This window comes from Podarcis cretensis, assembly GCF_951804945.1.
Source record: "Podarcis cretensis genome assembly, chromosome: 7".
NCBI lineage: Eukaryota > Metazoa > Chordata > Lepidosauria > Squamata > Lacertidae > Podarcis > Podarcis cretensis.
This window is the reverse complement of record NC_137176.1, coordinates 23,671,953-23,692,384: the sequence shown is the minus strand read 5'-3', so window position 1 is coordinate 23,692,384 and position 20,432 is coordinate 23,671,953. Positions and strand designations below refer to the sequence as shown.

The 20,432-nt window shown below is 44.3% G+C and overlaps 1 protein-coding gene across 2 annotated transcripts in view; it reads right to left on the bottom strand.

Annotated features, from left to right (window-relative positions):
* LOC307220860 (glutamate decarboxylase 1-like) overlaps nucleotides 1–20,432 on the bottom strand; it is a 33,298-nt gene that overhangs the window by 9,718 nt on the left and 3,148 nt on the right. For both annotated transcript variants that reach the window (XM_079985012.1, XM_079985011.1), the window contains exons 3-13: nucleotides 18,827–18,961; nucleotides 17,791–18,033; nucleotides 16,685–16,775; nucleotides 11,538–11,650; nucleotides 9,919–10,034; nucleotides 8,828–8,907; nucleotides 7,485–7,539; nucleotides 5,704–5,820; nucleotides 5,323–5,387; nucleotides 3,574–3,652; nucleotides 1,452–1,601 (exon numbers count right to left, since the gene is read on the bottom strand). In XM_079985012.1, coding sequence (XP_079841138.1) covers nucleotides 1,452–1,601; nucleotides 3,574–3,652; nucleotides 5,323–5,387; nucleotides 5,704–5,820; nucleotides 7,485–7,539; nucleotides 8,828–8,907; nucleotides 9,919–10,034; nucleotides 11,538–11,650; nucleotides 16,685–16,775; nucleotides 17,791–18,033; nucleotides 18,827–18,961 — 1,244 coding nt within the window. The remainder of the gene's footprint in view (nucleotides 1–1,451; nucleotides 1,602–3,573; nucleotides 3,653–5,322; nucleotides 5,388–5,703; nucleotides 5,821–7,484; nucleotides 7,540–8,827; nucleotides 8,908–9,918; nucleotides 10,035–11,537; nucleotides 11,651–16,684; nucleotides 16,776–17,790; nucleotides 18,034–18,826; nucleotides 18,962–20,432) is intronic.

Below are 20,432 nucleotides of genomic sequence, written 5' to 3'. Positions count from 1 at the left end.
CAGGCCCCGCCCCAGGCCAGATGGTGAGTGGCAGGAAGGAGCAGGGCCCTCAGACACCCGCGCAGGAGAGTCCTCCTGGGCAGCAGAGCACAGCAGTCCTTATGGGGCTTCAGGCCCCGCCCCAGGCCAGATGGTGAGTGGCAGGAAGGAGCAGGGCCCTCAGACACCCACGCAGGAGTTGCCCAAAGGCAACACGATGACCAAGTACAACAATGCGATGTCAATATAAACTCTTTATATAATCTATACAGAACATTGAACAATATGAAATACATGAAATATGCACTCTCTGCAAAACCAAATAAACAGAAATCTTCTAAATCTCTGAAAGTCACAAAATATGCACTCTTGATGGATTCTCTTGAAAACATCGAACCAAATAAACATAAGTCTTATAGGTCTCTGAAAGTCTTTGTGGGCTATGCAAGTCTCTGAGAAAAGCAATGGGTCAGATGCTAATCTGGTGAAAACAAGCCATAAAGCTTTGTTGTATGACATCCAACGCTGCCAAAGTTGTCCGCAAACAGACGTAGTGAACAGTGATTCTGGATATACCCACTGTTTCGTGGAATTCTTCTTCAGCACAGCAGAAGGATACAGAAATGCTTCATAAACCCATCTATATGGTGAATGGAATTGTATAACAACAATTGCTATGGAGCAGTGGTCATAAAGTTATGTAACCACTCTATATGGTTGCTTCTCTCAGAGACTTGCATAGCCCATGAAGACTTTCAGAGACCTATAAGACTTATGTTTATTTGGTTCTATGTTTTCAAGAGAATCCATCAAGAGTGCATATTTTGTGACTTTCAGAGATTTAGAAGATTTCTGTTTATTTGGTTTTGCAGAGAGTGCATATTTCCTATATTCATATTGTTCAATTTTCTGTATAGATTATATAAAGAGTTTATATTGACATCGCATTGTTGTATTTGGTCATCGTGTTGCCTTTGGATATTACTGATATTTGTTTGCAACACAGGGGTTTAATTGTTTGGTTTAGCCAGATTCTCCTTTCTTGTAATTTGAATCCACTGCTTCAGTTTCTACCCTCTGGAGCAGAAGAAAACATGTCCTTTGGAATATCCCTCAGAAACTAATGCATCACTCTGTGGGAGATGTTCCTCAGCAGGTGCATCCAGTGCTATTTTTCTACAAAAAGAAATGCCAGAACGCACCATGAACACCTCCCTTTTTCTCTTAGAATGGCAACGGTGCCCACATGAGATATGCCAGAACTGAGTTCCAGTGAGTTCCAGCTGAAAAAAAAGCCCTGGGAGCATCAATATAGAAGAGTTTTGTGGGTTTGGCAACCTCACTTTACCTGCAGTTCCCCTGCTCTCCCTAACTCTCCCTCCCTTCCATGGCTTCAGATTCATCATGATGAACGCCATTGTTATGCAATATATCTCAGCGACTTCCTCCCATCCCTGCAAGATGTTTCCTACCTTAGCTCTCCACATTAGCCACAGCTTGAATACGTCAACATGCCGGCCACACTGGATCGCCTTGTCCCCAGTGTCGTAAGCTGTGTCATACTGTTTGTCTGGTTGGAAGAGATATCCGGCACAGAGCTGATTACAGGCTTGGAGAAGACCCTAGCGGAGGGATAGAATTGTTAAGATAATGCTGCATCTGAAATCACCTTCACGTTTGAAACTATTCAGTGACAGGAAGTAAACATAATTTATTGACATTTTAATGATTTTGTAGAACCTGCTCTGAGAGATTTGCCTGAACATGATATGCAGGGAACATAAAGAAGAACTCTGCTGGAACAGATCTCTCTAATCACATCTGGCCTGGCATCCTGATCTCCACAATTGTCAGCCAGATGGCTAAGGGAAATCCACAAGCTGGGCATGATGACAATGGTCATGTTTTAGCCCCATTGAAGTAAATGGCATAACTTAGTCACAATTAACTTAGATACAACTGATTTCAGTGGGACTACAGCATGAGACTCTACCAGTGAGATCACCTTTCCCCATATATGCCCACTCAGTCTCTGGATCTGGCCCTGTTGCAGATGCAGATAATACTCTGGATTTGTAAGAAATTGATCTTCCACACTCACAATCTGGAACTCCCTATTGACATCAAGCAGGTGTCTTCACTGCACTCCTTTCCGTACCTGCTTTAGACATGCCTCCTCCAGTTGTGCAGAATGTTTACATGTGTTTTAATATATATTTTTAGCTTATCACTGATTTCAGTGATGATTTCAGTGCTTTAAATAGCTGTTTTAACTATAGTCGAATGAAATCACAGGCAGGATTCAAGACAAAAGAAAAATGATAAGGTCACGGTACGTAGAGAAACTTTTTGTAATCGATCAAGATATAATGCAGCAGAAAAGGTTTGAGTGAAAACATGGTAGAGAGGGGGCGCGAAGTCAATTTATGAAACAATGGAATTACTTGAAATGAAGGTTATTGTGAAAATGTTGCAAAAATTTGATTAGAAATTGTATTGCAAAAAAACCACAACCGCTTCCAGTGAGGAGCGTTTGCGGCCTAATGTGGCACCTCCTCTTTCCCCAGACGCGACACAGCATCTTAGCTGTTTTTCCCTGTCCCCCTCGGCTTTTGTGGAGGCTCATGGGTTCCTGCCAAACCTGCCGATTCAAATGAACCAATCCATGGTGGCCTTGGGGGCGGGGCATGGGAAGCGGACCTGAGAGAAGCAGGCTTCCCTTGCATCCGCCCCCCACATCTATTTGCTCGGCCGACCCCTCAGCGTGGCATCCAGTTGGCCAAGGCCATCAGGACCACCACAATCTGGTTTTTTATATATACTTTTATTGTCTTATCCCTTTTGTAAACCGCTTTGAGCAGGCATCCCCAACCTGCGGCTCTCCAGATGTTTTGGCCTACAACTCCCATGATCCCTAGCTAACAGGACCAGTGGTCAGGGATGGTGGGAATTGTAGACCAAAACATCTGGAGGGACGAAGGTTGGGGATGCCTGGCTTTGAGGTTTTTGGTTTTTTATCAAGTAGTATATAAATATTATTAAATAAGAATGACTGAGTTAGTCTGGATACAACCCAAGTATTCATCATCATCATATTTATACCCCGCCCATCTGGCTGGGTTGCCCCAGCCAGTGTGTTCCTGTCAAAGAGATCAACTCAAACTTGTGACCCACCAAGCTGAATGCAGTCCACTCCCACATATTGTGGCCTGCTGGATACTTCAAAATCCTTGCCTCTGCACACAGCCAGCATCTAGCAGGCTACACTACATAGCTGATGGACTGCATTCAGCTTGGCATTTCACACATTGTTATGTGTACATCGCCTGCAGATATATAGCCTAGCACAGCCTGGTGCTCTCCAGATGCAGACAACTAAATGCGCTTTACAACCCAGTCATACGCATGTTTTCTCCAAAGCAAGTCCCATCAGGTACAATAGGAGTCACATCCCAGCATCAGACAGCAAATCTAGTCATGCTTGTGTGGAACTTAACTCCTTCTTAAAGAAGCGGCATTGAAAACTGGTCTGGGATCCTGTGTCTGCCCTGAGATATTGAGCTCTGTCCATGGTAGGAAAGGGGTGGGTGTTACCTTCTCACGGACTAAGAAAGCAGAGCACTGCAGTGGAACACCCATCAGCTTGTGAGGATTCCATGTGACAGAATTAGCCCTAGGTAAAGAAGAAAATTAAAAGATAATGAATATGCCAGGTTTGAAATGGGTCGTATACTCTGAAGCATATAAACGCACACATAAATATTAGTTGGAAGCATTAGCGATGAAGTCACCGACCTAATAATACTTTATAGAGATGTTTATATCAGCAACTTTGATCCACAAGGTTTATCATCAAAGCAACTTGACAGGAGAATGGGGAGCGGGAGGCGGGGGAAGCAAAACGAAAAGTCAGCAGGACTTTCGAGAGAATGGGGACGCAGCATTTGCTGCCGCAAAAAAAAAATGTACGAAAGTATGCCAACAGGGAACAGAGTGCAAATAAACTTGCAAGTCTCTTACATCAGGAGAGGGGGGTCTTGTTCAGCCAACTTTTTTTGGGGGGGGGTGGATAGCAGTGGGGCAAAGGGAGGCAAAAGGTGGACAGGGGAACAGGTGCAACTCTTTGTAGAAGGTGTGTCAGGGACTGGCTGGATGAGGAAGCCACCTAGCCAAGAGCCCCCCAGGGAAAGTGCAGAAGGAAAGGGTTTGGACCCTGGGTCCTGGTGGTGGGGAACCACAGAGGAAGGGAAGAGCTGGGAAGTACTGGAGGCTGGGAGCTTGGAGGATGATGAAGAGGAGGAAACAGGACAGGAACAGGAATCAGACTTGGCGGGTCCACCATGGAGCTACTCTGACTCCTTCTCTGACAGCCTGCAGCCACCCCCCATGCTCAAAACAAGGCATCTGCTGCATACCACAGAGCACAGAGCTAGGCAGACACAGAGAGGGTCCCTTGGGGGTCATCGTAGATGGAGGGAGGGGCCTGACACAGAAGGAGTGAGTGTGGAGAGGGAGTTACAAGCCAATCCGGGCAACTGCTTCATCTAGGCAGGAGCAATCCTTAGAAATCTCCATGTGCTCTTTGTTCTGCTTTCTTAATAAAGAAACTAACTGTACGTCAGCTAGTGTTTCACTCTCTTTCTCTGATCTGCGAACGACCTGCTCTCCTTGCTGGCTCCCTAACAGGAGGCTATATTCCAGCCATGTCAAAGTCAGAGGATTCCAGACATATACATGCACACTCCTTCCATCCTGATTTGTTGTTGTTTAGTCATTTAGTCATGTCCGACTCTTCGTGATCCCATGGACCAGAGCACACCAGGCACTTCTGTCTTCCACTGCCTCCTGCAATTTGGTCAAACTTATGCTGGTAGCTTCAAGAACACTGTCCAACCATCTCGTCCTCTGTCATCCCCTTCTCCTTGTGCCCTCAATCTTTCCCAACATCAGGGTCTTTTCCAGGGACCATCCAGATTAAGTCTGTGATATTCAAGGACACATTGTAGCCAGACACAAGCACTCGAGATTGGTCCGGGGGGGGCGTAGGGAGGGCTGTGGCCTTGGAAGGGTCTCGGGGGCCAGAGAGGGCCACATTCAGCCCCCAGGACTGAGGCTCCTCACCCCTGTCTTCCATAATATAAAACTTAGTACTGCTCTAGATTTATTCTCCGTTCCCCCTCAAACTCAGTGCAACAACTCCCTTCCGCTCCTACTATGAGTCACGATTACTATGGTGACAGGCCTTACAGTCTGCACTTCAGCAAGAGGTCTGAAGCAAGGAGAAAGACTGGCTAATATGTTGATCTCACTGCAGCTTACGCTTAAAGAACATAATGTGATTACCTTTCAATGCCGCTCAGTTTGTGGGAATGCTTTCTGGACAGAAGCAGGCCGCCTCCCCATGCTGCCTATCAGAGATGAAACGCACACTTATCTTACTGGGAGAATGCCACCGCTCACCAACACCGTTTATTAAAATTTTGCCTTCAACTCATCATAAGTACATTTCGTAATTGAATAAGAATCCAATCTACAGACAATCCTATAGACATTCTGAACTTAGTAGCTATACTACTGATCTCTTTGCTCGGAAGATTTTATTATTATTATTATTATTATTTATGATTTTCAATTTTATACATTTCAATGATTTCACAAGCATTTAACATTTCAAAACTCAACTTCCAGGAGCAAGATGGAACAGATAGCCAACAACCACCTTACATCCACATGCATCCAGAGGTTATACTTCTCGCAGATGTCAGCTATGTGAACGAGTGGATCGAAAGCTCCATACACAGTTGTCCCAGCTGTGGCACTCACATACAATGGTACTTTGCCCTGAAAACATATTCAAGATGGCAGCCTGTATTAGTGCACATGCAACAAGGACTTGTCCTTTGTCATAACCTAGGTTGCCATACATCCAGAATTTCCTGGACATATCAGGAACACTGCTGTCAGAAACGTCCTTTTTGCGTTTTGGCTCAACAGCTGTCAAGGACTGGGCAGAGGAGGAGTAGTGGTGGAGACGGCGTCCCTTCCAGGGAGGAGGAAGAAGAAGACAGTATAGACTTACAACAGGGGGTTAAGGGAGGCAGCAGCTCAGAGGCAGACGAGGGGGGAAGTTGGGAAATCATGGGAGATCCAGAGCAGCAACTGGCTGACACATTGACACTAGAAAGCATTCCAGACCCACCATCTCCCAGAACCTGGCAAGCCTTAAAAGTAGGAGAGCAAAGAGCTGGAAGACAGAGGGAACTTAGAGGCACCCGTAGAGGAGGTGATGATGATGACGAATGAGGAAGTGGGAGAGAAGGGGGTGGAGCTTCTGTCATGACAATGCCATGATCCAAGAGGCTGGCTTCTATAGCCTCTCTGTGTAAATATTGAATAAAAAAGGATGGTCAGAAACCTTCTCTTGTCTTTATACTTTCCTGGGCAGCTAGCCAGGAGGTCAAAACTTTAAAAAGTTCAACAACTCTGCCCAAAGAAAGCTCAACTTTTGTGAAACATCATAATCCTTTGCTGCAGAGCATGGTAAGATTCATTCCTTTTCTTGGCAAGCATCACTGTAGGATATAGCAGCAATGCGATATATAACAAAGACATTTTACCTATATTCTGGAAAAATAATTGATGAATCACAGGTGGAAGAATCTATTCTTTTTTCCTTCTTTGTCTCGTGTGCACAATCATCATCATCGATTGTCAGCCTACAGATCAGAACTCTTGGGTTTCCTTTCTCTTTGTCCAGCTCATACGTTCTTCAACACTTAAAATATTTTAAAAATTGAGAGGCATTTCAACTTGCTACTATGACAACAGTAGCAAGGGAAACCCTGTTGCACTGGTGGAAGTTTGTGCGCAGGCTTCCACTAGTGAGACTCTCTAGTCCAGTGGTTCTCAACCTCTGGATCCCCAGATGTTGTTGGACTACAACTCCCATCATCCCTGAGCTCTGGCCTTGCTAGCTAGGGGTGATGGGAGTTGTAGTCCAACAACATCTGGGGACCCACAGGTTGAGAAAGGCTGCTCTAGTCGTTGCTTGAGACTGCTTCATATGACATATTTTTAATACCATAAAAAGGATCACCAGGCCTGGTGCCAATGACAGGTTTTGATATTGGTCTCCAGAGGTGGCGACTCCTACTCCTGAGGGGTAGACCATTGGCTATACAGGCTAGGGCTGGTGGGAGTTGGATTCTGGTAACATCTGGAGGACCATAAGGTCCCTAGCCCTGTCCTCCTCCGTCACCATCATCCCTTTCACTTTGCAAAGGACAAACAGGAGGAAGAGATGAGGAGAAAGCCACCAAGTCATTCTCAACCACCTGCTAACTTGCCTGGGGCAAGGGAGCTAGAGACCCTTCTGACCAGTTCCAAATAACCTGCCAAAGTCCAATTTAGCTCAATAGGGATATCACAAACGTACAATTAAATTCCAGCAGAGTAGCTATAGAACAAGGACCTGAAAGGTTACATGAAGGTGATGGAAGCCAAACCTGTTTTTTAACTTGGATAATGTTTTCCTCCAGTTCAGATGGAATCATCTTCCCCCTGTTATGAACAAAGCAGCAGCAGCAGAGCTTGCTAAATATTACTCATTGTGCATCCTTCCAAATGCATAACAGTTAAGGGCACCATCCGTTTCCCCCTTCAAGCTAAAGTTTTGCATAGTGGAAGAAACCCCCACAAGACTCAATGCACTGCTTCAGAGAAGAACAGGGCATTTGGCTCTACATTGGTAGTGTGCAATATTTCTCTCCCCCCCCCCCCCCCGCCCCCAGTTTTGTAATTTGGGCTGGCACCTGAAATCCGTATGGCGCCTAACATAACCTCCTTTTCATGTCTGCTATTTTATCTCACATTCCATCTGGAGACTGTGGTCACACCCACACCAAACATTAAAGCATACAGCTTCCCCCAAAGAATGCTAGGAATTGTAGCTCTGTGCTGAAGCCATGAACTTTAAATGTTTGCTGTGGACGTGAGCTGTGACCCAAATGCAGACGCCATGACTTCACTACCAGCAGTTTTTCCTGGTCTCTTCCATTCTGTTCCGGAGAACTGAAAAGCCCCAATGTTATTTTGTGCCATTTTGATTGACCTGCTAAAAGTATTCTCCTGATACAGATTTTGGACTTTTTCTTCAATTCGTTCATTTCTGTTCATTTGTTTTCATTATTTTTTCCTAACAAAAACCATTAACTGTTGTTTTTGCTGTAGTGACAGAGCTGATTTGGGCAGCTATCGCCTGACATCTACCACTTTTTGAGGTGGTCACCATTGTATTTTCCCAGAATGCTTTGAAATGGTGAGAAATTATTATCAGACCTGTGAAAAACTTGACTGTTGGATGCACAAGCCATTGTGGAATGAAGCCAATTGCTTAGGGAGACCTCTGGGCCTATAACTAAACCAGGATTTCAAAAGTCGATTGACGTCCAGGGGTACGTAATTTCCAAAAGCCGGCACTTTCTTAGGCAAGTCAATTGAAAAATCAACAACCTTGGGGTTTGTCATAAAGAATCTCACCAATTTTTGTGGTTTCCTAAAAAAAAGCTCAGCAACTTTCAGGGTGTCCTGGTTTTTACTTATTGAAATATGGCGACTAAACAGGCAGTTCACTGAATGATGTGCAATTAAGATATTATTTATGCCTAAAATACAGAAAACATTATTCAGTTCTGCATTGTGAAAGTAACACATTTGTTTTTTGGGGGAAGTGTTCCTAATATGTGAATCTAGAATATGAAGAAATAAAAGGTTCACACATCTCTGCAATGCAAGTAAATTGCTTGAGTGGATATATAAATCGTGCACAAAAAGCAGCTGAAGGCCTTACCTTTCATCACACTTGACAGCAATAACATTATCCATTCCGATCCCAAGAACTGCTGCAGCTTTCTTTACAGAATAATGGCTCTTAGATAGTAAGGTTGAAAAGGTTAAATAGAGGAAAGATCTCACAACATACATTAGAGCTGAAATATTGCTTCATGATTGCTTCTATGTTAAAGAAATACAAAGACAGACAAGACAGGAATTTAAGCCCTTGTCATCTGTTGACATCTAGGGGAGTACAATTCAACTAAAATACTACTTAAATCATTGTTTTGAGGAGAAGAGTGAACATCATACACAGTGAAACTGCCCATTCCTGTGTTTGCTGGTTTCAGAGTAACCATTCCAAAACATATATCATCTCTAATGCTGTTTTGTTCCTCAGAGGGAGGTATTGCCACCAGCTCATAAGGCATCCTTGAGATATCTCTGGTTACCAACCATTATTTTATGAAATTGACAATGGTCACAGCCCAGTTAAGGCCAGCAATGAGCTATGACTAAGCTCCATTGAAATCAATGGGTGAAGATAAAATCTGATATTTGAAAACTTTCCACCCGGTTTTGCAAGTGAAACAAGGCATAAATTTGAGCTCTTTTGGTCACAATGTGGGAACCAGGCAAATCTTCACAGAGTACACACAATCTTTACTTGAAACTTGCAGAATCAGGTTGTTTGTTTCCCCCCCAGAGTTCAGCCATGGAAAAGAATAGAGAACTAGGGCTGGAATGAAATGGCCCCCCAATTTACTACAAATTGGTGGCAAATTTGGAGTACCCATTTTGATATTTTGCATGCACACATAAAACATTTGTTGCAAACTGATTGATTTCAGTTAGATATGACTTAGGGTGGAGGTTCTCGCAAGACAAGCATAGCAGCAGTGCATGATTTTATACACACGCACACACACACACACACACACACACAGCTTAAACAACAAGAAAAAGAGAAGAAGCTTACAAAGGTTCATTACTGGTCTTATAAAAAGACTTACTAAAATATAACAAGTCTCTACAGGATTATCATTAAAAGGCATCATATCACAGTCAAATAAGATAGCACAGACTTTATTGCGAGTGCATACTCACATGTTCAGAAACAAAGAGAATGATGTCTGGAATGGCTGCCATGCCTTTGGTTTTAATCTCAGGGTAACGTTTATAGCGGGCAACTAGAACACTGTAGAGGTTTGATAAGCTGCCCCCTGGAAGACAAAGAGAGAAATTAAGCATCTGCTTGAATAGCTTAGTCTCTTTGGGAATGAATAGTACAACATAACACATGGGTAGGCTGGATCCGGCCCAATCGCCTTCTAAATCTGACCCACGAACGATCTAGGAATCAGCGTGTTTTACATGAGTAGAATGTGTCCTTTTCTTTAAAATGCATCTCTGGGTTATTTGTGGGGCATAGGAATTCATTTCCCCCCCAAATATATATATATATATATATATATATATATATATATATATATAGTCTGGCCCCCCCCACAAGGTCTGAGGGACAGTGGACCGGCCCCCTGCTGAAAAAGTTTGCTGACCCCTGCCCTTACCCTTTCAGGTAAGATGGAGTTTAAAAAGGAAGCCACTGAGGCAGTAACATCCTTGTCCCTATCCTCTAGGAGGAACCTCATTTTGCTTTTTCTCAGAGCCGTGGGTCCCAGGTCCAACATCTTGCTCAGCATCTGTTTGCGGAGTCTGCTGTCCAAAGGGCAGTCCAAAAGAATATGGTCCAGTGAGTCTGGTATTTCCTGATTGCAGGCACACAGGCAGGATCGATAAGGAATTTGCAAGTATCTGCCTGTGGTAACTGCAGTGGGGAAAGTATTTAGTCTTTCTAACGGCCTCAGTCCAGTATACCTGAAGGAGCGTCTCCAACCCCATTGTTCAGCCCGGACACTGAGGTCCAGCTCTGAGGGCCTTCTGGCGGTTCCCTCACTGCGAGAAGCGAAGTTACAGGGAAGCAGGCAGAGGGCCTTCTCGGTAGTGGCGCCCTGTGGAACGCCCTCCCACCAGATGTCAAAGAGAAAAACAACTACCAGACTTTTAGAAGACATCTGAAGGCAGCTCTGTTTAGGGAAGCTTTTAATGTTTAATAGACTATTGTATTTTAATATTTTGTTGAAAGCCATCCAGAGTGGCTGGGGAAACCCAGCCAGATGGGCGGGGTATAAATAATAAATTATTATTATTATTATAATTAGTCTTGCTAGCATAAAAGCTCTTCATTGGGAAGGAAGTGCTCTGCATATCCTATCATTTTTAATTGCCAATCCTCCTTTTTAAGGACCTCACTCACTCACCAGTTTGGGGCTAATAAGATCCGAGCTGCTGTAGTGGCATACAGAAATATTTGGATGGGTACTTCCATCCAATGTGCTCCTCTTGGGCATGGGAAGTAGAGCAAACAAGGCTGGGAGGAAGCTAAGCCATAGCTTAGTGTGATACCTGATCACAGCAAAAGAAAAAAGTCTTTCTCTTTAAAGCTTTGATTGGATAATCTAGCCATACCACTTTCTCGGAGTTCTCTGCCCTCCCCTTAAGAAACATGTTCTTACAGTGATTTTGAGCCAGTTTCTATTCATCTTTCTATACACAGCCTATCTTCAAATTAATGTTCACATTTTAAAATGTCAGGAAATGATCCATGTCGGTTCTAGGGTTTGAATAAGACTCATTGGATGAATAATAATTTCTGATCTACTTACCGGGAGAAAATATGCCATCTGCTTCACTTTCCCCCCATCCAATAATTTCTTGCATTTTTCTAAGTATGATCTCCTCCATTACAATGAATACTGGGGCTATTTCATAAGTAAACCTATTTTTAAAAACGAAACAAAAAATGGTAGTCAGAAATACAAAATGAACTCATCAGAATAGCTTGATAAAGACAAAGAAAAATCAATACAGATTTCCACCTTGGTCAAGCAACAGAGAATTGCTCACAGAAACGGGCTTCCATACAGGAAGGTAACAAGAATGTATTAATACACCTGGATAGATGCTCATTTGCACCTGTATCTCAAGGTTCACCCTGCTTTGAAGGAATTGGCTGGATGCATATATATATATATATATATATATATATATATATATGAGAACATTCCCATCTATGACGATGTGGTTGTTACTTGGGGCTACTTGTGCACAGCTAGAGTTCAATCTGGGGCCTTCACATTTCTTTTTTCATCCCTCTTTTCCTCAGGTACCTTTTCTTACCATCCTCTTTTCCATCTTCTGTGTCAAGGGTGGAGAAACCTGTGCCAGTGGTAGGTGGAGCCAGAGGCAAAAGTAGGGATGGTTAGTGTTAAGTTGTGGGTGAACATATCAAACGACACAGCGATTCTTCAAACAGCTCTTCTTTATTCTGAGGCCAGAACTGAACTGAGCTGAAGGGCTCAGTCAGCCTGCTTATATAGAGCTCCAGTACCTTGTTACTGTAACAACTTTCTAAAACTATCCAATCACTGAACGTCACTTTTGATCCTTCATTTGCATAACTATCTACAGTATCCCCCTGCTGGCCCAGGGTGAGAACTTCAGTACATAACAGTTAGAGAGCAAGAAGTGGGCGGGCCCAGAGGCAAAAGTCAGTGGACTTTTGTCTTTGTACTGTAGGCTACATCTCAGCAACAAAAAGTCTCTATGCACACAGCTCCATTCAGCTGAGCAAGGGGCATTATCACAGACCAGCTGGTTAAAGCACCAAAGGAGGGCACTAAGTAGGACTAGGATGGGTGTGGCCTGTGGGAAATTCCTGAGGACTAGGCAGTCCATCCCTGTCCTGAGGTTCCCTACTGCTTGTTTAAGATGTTACATCTGAGTTTAGTTGTTACACTTCAGTTTAAACTTCTACGCTGATGACTGATTCCATGGCATGCAGTGAATTTTTTGGTAGGGGGATAGTTAGGACCAGAGGTGCCAGCTTGCAAGGATGATTGAGTTGAGGGTCTGACGCCGCGCATTTGAGCATCACACCTCCTTCCCTAAGCTGGGAAGAAGCTTCCCGGGCTTTGGGACAGAGGCACCAGGCTTCAAGGATGCCAAAGCCCTGCCCCCTCCTTCCCAAAGCCAGTTGAGCTTTGGGGGGTTAGTGGACTCTTTAGGGCAGCCTTTCTCAACCTGTGGGTCCCCAGATGTTGTTGGACTACAACTCCCATCACCCCTAGCTAGCAAGGCCAGAGCTCAAGGATGATGGGAGTTGTAGTCCAACAACATCTGGGGACCCACAGGTTGAGAACCACTGCTTTAGGGGATTAGCCTAGTCCCTGTAGTCCATTGACCGCACACCACTGATAATGATGACGACAACAGTAATGACAATAATGATATTTTTGAACTTTCCCAGGTAACTTGTTGTTAGTGGACAGCAGTACAGAAATGTCATACATAATAATAAAACATTATTACTGAGAACGGAAGCTTCCAAGAGGTAGTTCTGTTATCATTAGCATCAAGCAACTTTCCCGACAAATGCTTGTTTTCTAACCATACTGAGCGGTCCACGTGGTGGAAGAACACAAAGCCGCTATATAACACTGAAGCATTACTTCCTGGCTTGGCACAGTCCACTCTGCTCTGCCCCACCCCACGCTCCCAAAAAGAGAGGTGTGTTTGCCAGCGAGCCGGTAAACGAAGCTTACTGAACAGTACAGGTAAGTGCATAATGGGTTTCGAGCCCTGAAGCTATGTCATTGTGTTTCATGCTCCCTTTGATCAAAATCCCCTTTTGATCACACTGCACTTTGTCTGCATGCCTTGCTCCTTTTATCCTCTCTTAGAGGATAAGAGGACCTTATCCTCATCCTGTACTGCTGGCACCAAATTCAGAGAACAACATTAGCTAACCGTGGGCGTAATGGACATTTCCACCCACAAAGGTACAGGGAAATACTGAAGTACACAGTACATGTCCAGTGCTTGGTTCGTTGAGAGCACATAACTCCACCAAGAACGTTCCATTAATAGAAAAGGGAAATGTCATGGTGCTCCACTGAATTCAGGCTGATCTCCGCGCCTAATCAGGAAATGTGGAAAGGGCCATCCTAGTGGCAATTTTTGCTGCTCTTCTTGAACTGCTGCCATATAGCCCTCTCTGTTTCATGTTTGGACTTTGAAGCTCTCCTGAACTTCAGAAGCAGAGAGTGTGCATCAAAGCGGCAGTTGGAATGAACATGAATCCAAAGGTCCACTGGGCATGTAGAATGGATAGCACAGTTGTTTGGATCTTTGCCTTTGTCTCAAAAGCTCTCAAGACTTATTCCAAAATATCAAACTCAAATAGTGTAATTCTCAGTGACTCATTCTGGTGATCAAATTAAACTGGTTTGGATCTAGGCTTAGTTACACTTAGAAGGTGTCCCTTGAAATTGACAGGATTTAAGTTAGCCCAATTGATTTCATTGGGTTGAAATCAATTGTCTTTGAGATGCCATGCCACATAGGAGTTTTAAGAATATTTTTGAAATGTCACTCTTTAAAATCAAAGATGTGCAAGAGTAAAATCCATTGTGAAAGTCTGTCTTCAATTCTGAACAACAACTAAAAGGCTTTTTGGAAAGCTTTTGAAGGCTTTGATGCAGTCCTGCAGTCCAAATTTAGTCAATAAGCTATCTTTGTTCCAAGCTCATTACATAATATTTAAGACAGCAGAGGAAAACGATTAAATTTGTTAAAGTTTTCCATAAGAACTTGGCATGGACATTATTCTGTTTATATCTGAAGTTATCAACAGTATTTTCACTGACATTTCTCAGACTCCTTCCAACTTCATCTTTTGAAGAGTTCTTACACAATGCCCACTTTGTTAAAATGTCACTATGGAGACTAATTCTGCTGTTCATAGTGTCACAGATGTAATTAAAGTATGAAGGGTAAAGATTCAGCACTGTCAACCTCGCTAGATGTGTCATTTAAGCAATCAAATTTGCTTACAGCAAAACCCACCAAAACTCTGAAAATTTATATATTTCACCTGCAATGCAGGAAAACTGATGGGATAGTTGTTATTTAAAAAATCTTGTAAAAGTGCAGTGTGCATCAGAATTCATTGTGTTATTCTTGCAGGCAAGTGGGGGAAAGGCCCTCTACAAAGAATTATGACAAGTTTGCATATGTCTTCTGTAAAAAGGTAAAGGTAAAGGTACCCCTGCCCGTACGGGCCAGTCTTGACAGACTCTGGGGTTGTGCGCCCATCTCACTCAAGAGGCCAGGGGCCAGCGCTGTCTGGAGACACTTCCGGGTCACGTGGCCAGCGTGACATCGCTGCTCTGGCGAGCCAGAGCCGCACACGGAAACGCCGTTTACCTTCCCGCTGGTAAGCGGTCCCTATTTATCTACTTGCACCCGGAGGTGCTTTCGAACTGCTAGGTTGGCAGGCGCTGGGACCGAGCAGCGGGAGCGCACCCCGCCGCAGGGATTCGAACCGCCGACCTTTCGATCGGCAAGTCCTAGGCGCTGAGGCTTTAACCCACAGCGCCACCTGCGTCCCCCATGTCTTCTGTAAATAGTTGCTATTTATAATTAGGCATGATCCAGCCAAAACAAACAATCATTAATTTTAATTCTTAGTGGTCTTTTATTAAGGCATTTGGACAAACTTTGTAAATTTATAGCAGGAACATGTGGTCCTCCAAGATGCAGCTGGTCTACAACTGCCATCATCTCTGACAGTTGGCCATTCTGGCTGGGACAGATGGAAGTTGGAATCATGGAAGCTGCTTCATACTGACACAGACCAGACCATTAGTCTATCTAGCTTCCAATCAGCAAGCTCAAGAGGCTCAGTGGTTTAGTCCACTGAGCTCCCGTTGCTCTGTCCCAGCTCCTGCCAACCTAGCAGTTCAAAAGCACACTAGTGCAAGTAGATAAATAGGTGCCGCTGGGGTGGAAAGGTAAATGGTGTTTCTATGTGCTCTGGCCCTCGTCACAGTGTCCTGTTGTGCCAGAAGCAGTTTAGTCATGCTGGCCACATAACCTGGAAAGCTGTCTGTGGACAAACGCCAGCTCCCTCGGCCTGAAAGTGAGATGAGCGCCATAACCCTATACTCGCCTTTGACTGGACTTAACCATCCAGGGGTCCTTTACTTTTACCTTTTACCTCTACCTAGCTCAGTATTTTCTATGCTGGCTGGCTGTGGCTCTTCAGGATTTCAGACAGGAGTCTCTCCCAGCCATACCAGGAGGTGCCTGGATTGAACCCAAGACCTTCTGCCTGGGACCACTGAGATGAGTCCGCGTACACCTTGCAGGCCACAGGCTCCCCACTTTTGATTTAAAGAGTTCTTCAAGTGAAACTTAAACATGCTTAACTTTGTCTGAATCTTGCCTACAATAATAGGCTCAGATTACCTTTGTTATTGTCCTCATGACAATCTACTATTTGTCCCAGAAGATACCACTTGCTGCAAATAGTGTTTTCAAAGCAACAGCTCAAGGAGTAGCGTTTTTTGTTTTTAAAAGAGGATATGGAGTGAAGAGCTCGCTCACTCTCCTCTCATGCTGCAATCCCAGTCCAAATCAGGATCCCCCCACAGGGGGTGTTAAGGAGGAGGTGTGACAGGTGCTAAACATGTTTCTTTTTAATCATATCATTTGGCCCTAAACTGAAGCTTTGGTTATTTCAGTAGAAACTGGGCTCCTTAACTCCGTTTTTCTTTCTAGTTTTTCCATCCCTCTGAGTCCAATAAGCCAGCCTTCCTGATGCATTTCATAAATGTATTAAGTCTCTGTTTGCTGGATCTCATACATCCTTCGCATTCTTAAAGAGCAATAATAAAAAAGGAGTTTGGTTTCGCTGTTGTTTCTTAATTCAGATTAATCTTGTCTAAAAATGACAATCTACAGTACATACATGTTTGTATTTGCTGTAGCCGTCAGCCATTCCCCAGCAAGTCCTATAATGTCAAGGCCACTGGAAAGTTGGTTGAAGTAACGAGGATGCCCTGAAATGTTGATAAATTGAAGATAAAACAGGTCATGCTTTTTGAAGAAATGTTAGGGGCGCATCACTTCATCAGCAAAGTTTCCAATTTGTTAGGGTTGCCATATTTCAAAAAGCGAAAGAGGGAAAAAAATTGAGTTTTTTTAGCTATTTTTAAGGAAATTCACCAAAATCTAGACTTCCGACATGGATTTTCCCAGACATTTCAGTGATTTCCAACTGCCGTATTCTGGCTATGTCCAGGAAAGCCCAGACATATGGCAACCCTAAATTAGTGGTACAAATTAGTGGCAGTTAAAATATATTGTGAAGAAGTTAGGTAGAGCCAAGGGGGAGGGGGTGTTTGTACAGGGAGGTACAGTAGCAACTGTGGTAGAAGAAAGCTCTTGGCTTATGTGGATAGTTCATTAAACACACACACAAACAGAAACAGACATCTACTTCTTTTCCACAAGACACCATAGTCTCCAAGGACCTGCACTCCAAGAAAACCAAACTCTGAGTAAGCGTTGGAACCCCCTGAAGTCTCACCACTTGGAGATTGTGATGTGTGCAACCATACAGCTCTTCCATTAAAAGTGAGGCGGGAGAAAGAAGAACACAAGAATTCGGCATATGTCTAAAGTTCTTGGGTCACTTATTATACTATGTGCAGGTAGGATGGTGCGGAATGCAGTCATTCCTGCAGCACATAAACATGATCAATGGCCAGATGGATGGATGGATGATCTGGCCCTATGTCTACCCTGAAGACAGAAAGTTTGTAAGCCACCAGACTGCAATAGGAAGACACATGCTAGAGCAGCATGAACAGATCAAGGTGGTCCGCCATCCTGTTTCCCATGTTGGTTGGCCACATGTCTCTGGGAAGCCCACAAGTTGGGCAAGGAGGCGATATCCCTTCCCTGTGGTTGACTCCCAGCCCCTGCCATTCAGACACATGCTCTCTGTGAACCCAAAGTCCACATGGCTGCTAGCCACTGAAACAATGCTGTATAAAAACAAAGAGCAGTTACCTGTTTTGACTCCATATTTCAAGGTATCCCTACAATCAACAAGTATTTGTTCCAGAGGTTCTGGCTGATCCGAAAGTTCCACGCTGAAGCCTTCCAACCCTTCCAGAAGCTGGTGAGGGTGGTGGAAATCCAGCACTTTCGTCTTTCCATCGTAGGTCTTTTTGATGTAACTCAGGAGAATACTCACAACTTCATGCAGGAAACGTTCTGTCAGTTCCTCACCATTCTGAGTAGGCAAAAGATCTGGGAGTTGGAGGAGAGAAATTCTGTTTAATGATGTGTAGGATTCAGGAGGAGACTTGGGGCAAAGGCTGATTTGCACAAGGTTGCACATTTAAATCTGCAACTGGATAGAAAAATGGGGTCAAGCTTCTCCCAACCATTTTAACCCAGTCCCAGCAAGAAGGACTCCATGTGCGCCACACAACAGGACCTTGAGATGAATGGAAGGAACACATAATGACTGTTAAACAGTGATGGGGAGGCTGTGACTCTCCAGATGTTGTTGGACATCTGGACTTTATCTCCAGCTGTTGCCCACCAGCCTCAACTTCCGGAGGACCACAGGTTCCCCACCCCTGATGTAAAAAGTACAGGGGGAGAGTCTCCAGCTTCAGCATTGCTTCTTTGCATGCCACCTTTCCATCATTCCAACCATGCTCCAGGTGGCTTACAGTATGCAAAGAGGTAGATAATTTCAAAAATATGTGAACAGTGGTCATAAGTGATAAATAAAAACTTATCAAAACATACACAACAAATTTAAACAATCCCCACATGCCGTAATAAGATTTTAAAATTGATATACAAAAATAGCACGAGTAATGGCAAAACTAGCATCTCCAAAATTAAATATGGACCGCAACAATGACCCCTAAACAATACCCCACTTCAAGATTCTGCAGACATCCTGAGAAGCAGGTCTTGAAGGATTCACACTGGGGTGATTCAGAAACTGTACATGTAGATCTTAAATTTCCGTCTCTCTCTCTCCCCCCCCCCCCAACACGAATAAAAATGAATATATTAATCCTACCTGACTCAAAGATGTTTGAAAAATTGGTCACAAAGCTCTCAATGGTAGAATCTTTTTCTCTCTTTTCACTTTCTCCCTGGAAGCTAGAAAGACGCTTTTGTCTCAGTGGGTCAGGTCCAGTACTGATCTGTTTGTCTGGAAATGAGGAATAAAAAAGGTCAATATACAAAGGATAAGTAAGCTTGCTAAAATAGCCATACCCAATTTAAAACTGCAATGCCCCATTCGCTACATTGGATCAGATTGTTATTACGTGTGTGATCTTTGCTGCCTGTTTTGTAGTATCTTCAGCTTATAAACCTCCTTGTGTAAATTGCCCTCCATTCCCCTTCCTTTGACACACAAACATCCCCTGTCTCTCTGCCACAGCTGCGCCAACTTGGGCGCCACACTGTGGGCTCTCAGGGTGCGCGCCACAGAGTGGCATGTGTGCTCCGACACTGCATTGGTGCCTGGGACCTCTGTCCATGGCTGCAGTGGACCCCATACAGGCCCCACATCAGTGGCACAAGTCACAGCCCAGCCACTGCCTAAGTGCCAGAGGTAAGGCAGTGACAGCAGCCTGGGGGTGAAGGCCGAGCAGCGGTGATGGTGGGGTACAGAGGTCGGGCACCCACAACAACAAAATTGTGGGTGACCGGCTCCCCAGGGGGCCCTGGAGTTGGTGCCAGTGTTCTGCTCTATGCATGATTGGCAGACTCACGCAAGCTCTATAGGCCAAGGGAGCCGGCGTTTGTCAGTAGACAGCTTCCGGGTCATGTGGCCAGCATGGCTAAGCCGCTTCTGGTGAACCAGAGCAGCACATGGAAGCGCCGTTTACCTTCCCGTCAGAGTGGTACCTATTTATCTACTTGCACTTTGACGTGCTTTCGAACTGCTAGGTGGGCAGGAGCAGGGACCGAGCAGCGGGAGCTCACCCCGTCGCGGAGATTCGAATTGCTGACCTTCCGATCGACAAGCCCAAGGCTCAGTGGTTTAGACCACAGCGCCACCCGCGTTCCTCTCTCCAGGAGGGTACGTAGGATGAAATCATCCTTTCCACCTGTTCTGTGGTCTCACCTATTCTTTTGCTCTTTGTTTACTTAGAGAACACCAGGATGAATCCCAGTAGCCAGCTTTTGTTTCACAAATTCTATGGCACTGTTCTGCTCAATAGCAAAATACAGCGCTCCCTTGCTATACTGTACACAATCTTCCACGCCAGGGAAGAAGGGGTGAGGGAAGATCTCTATCAGAGCTTGCCACCTGATGCAATTGCCTCACTTTGCCTCTCACAGTCCTGTGAGAGATTGTATTTCCATGGCCTAACTTTGTGCTGCACTTAGTGCTTCACCAGGTCAGGCATAGCCTCTCCTTCCCTTATTCTCTTTTTAAGTGTGGGTCTGTGGCACATTGTCACACTCACTCTTCAGCCTCGGGGGCTATTTTTACCCAAGGTATGTGTATACTGCATTGGCTGGTTACATAGGTATAACCTCATACCTTCCAACATTTCTCCGATGCTATTTAAAATTAATTTAGCAGAACTCAACTCCGGAGAGAAAACAAAACAAAACGTGAAACATCTGATATTTGTTTTAGTGCATTTGATTTTTGCTGAAATTTT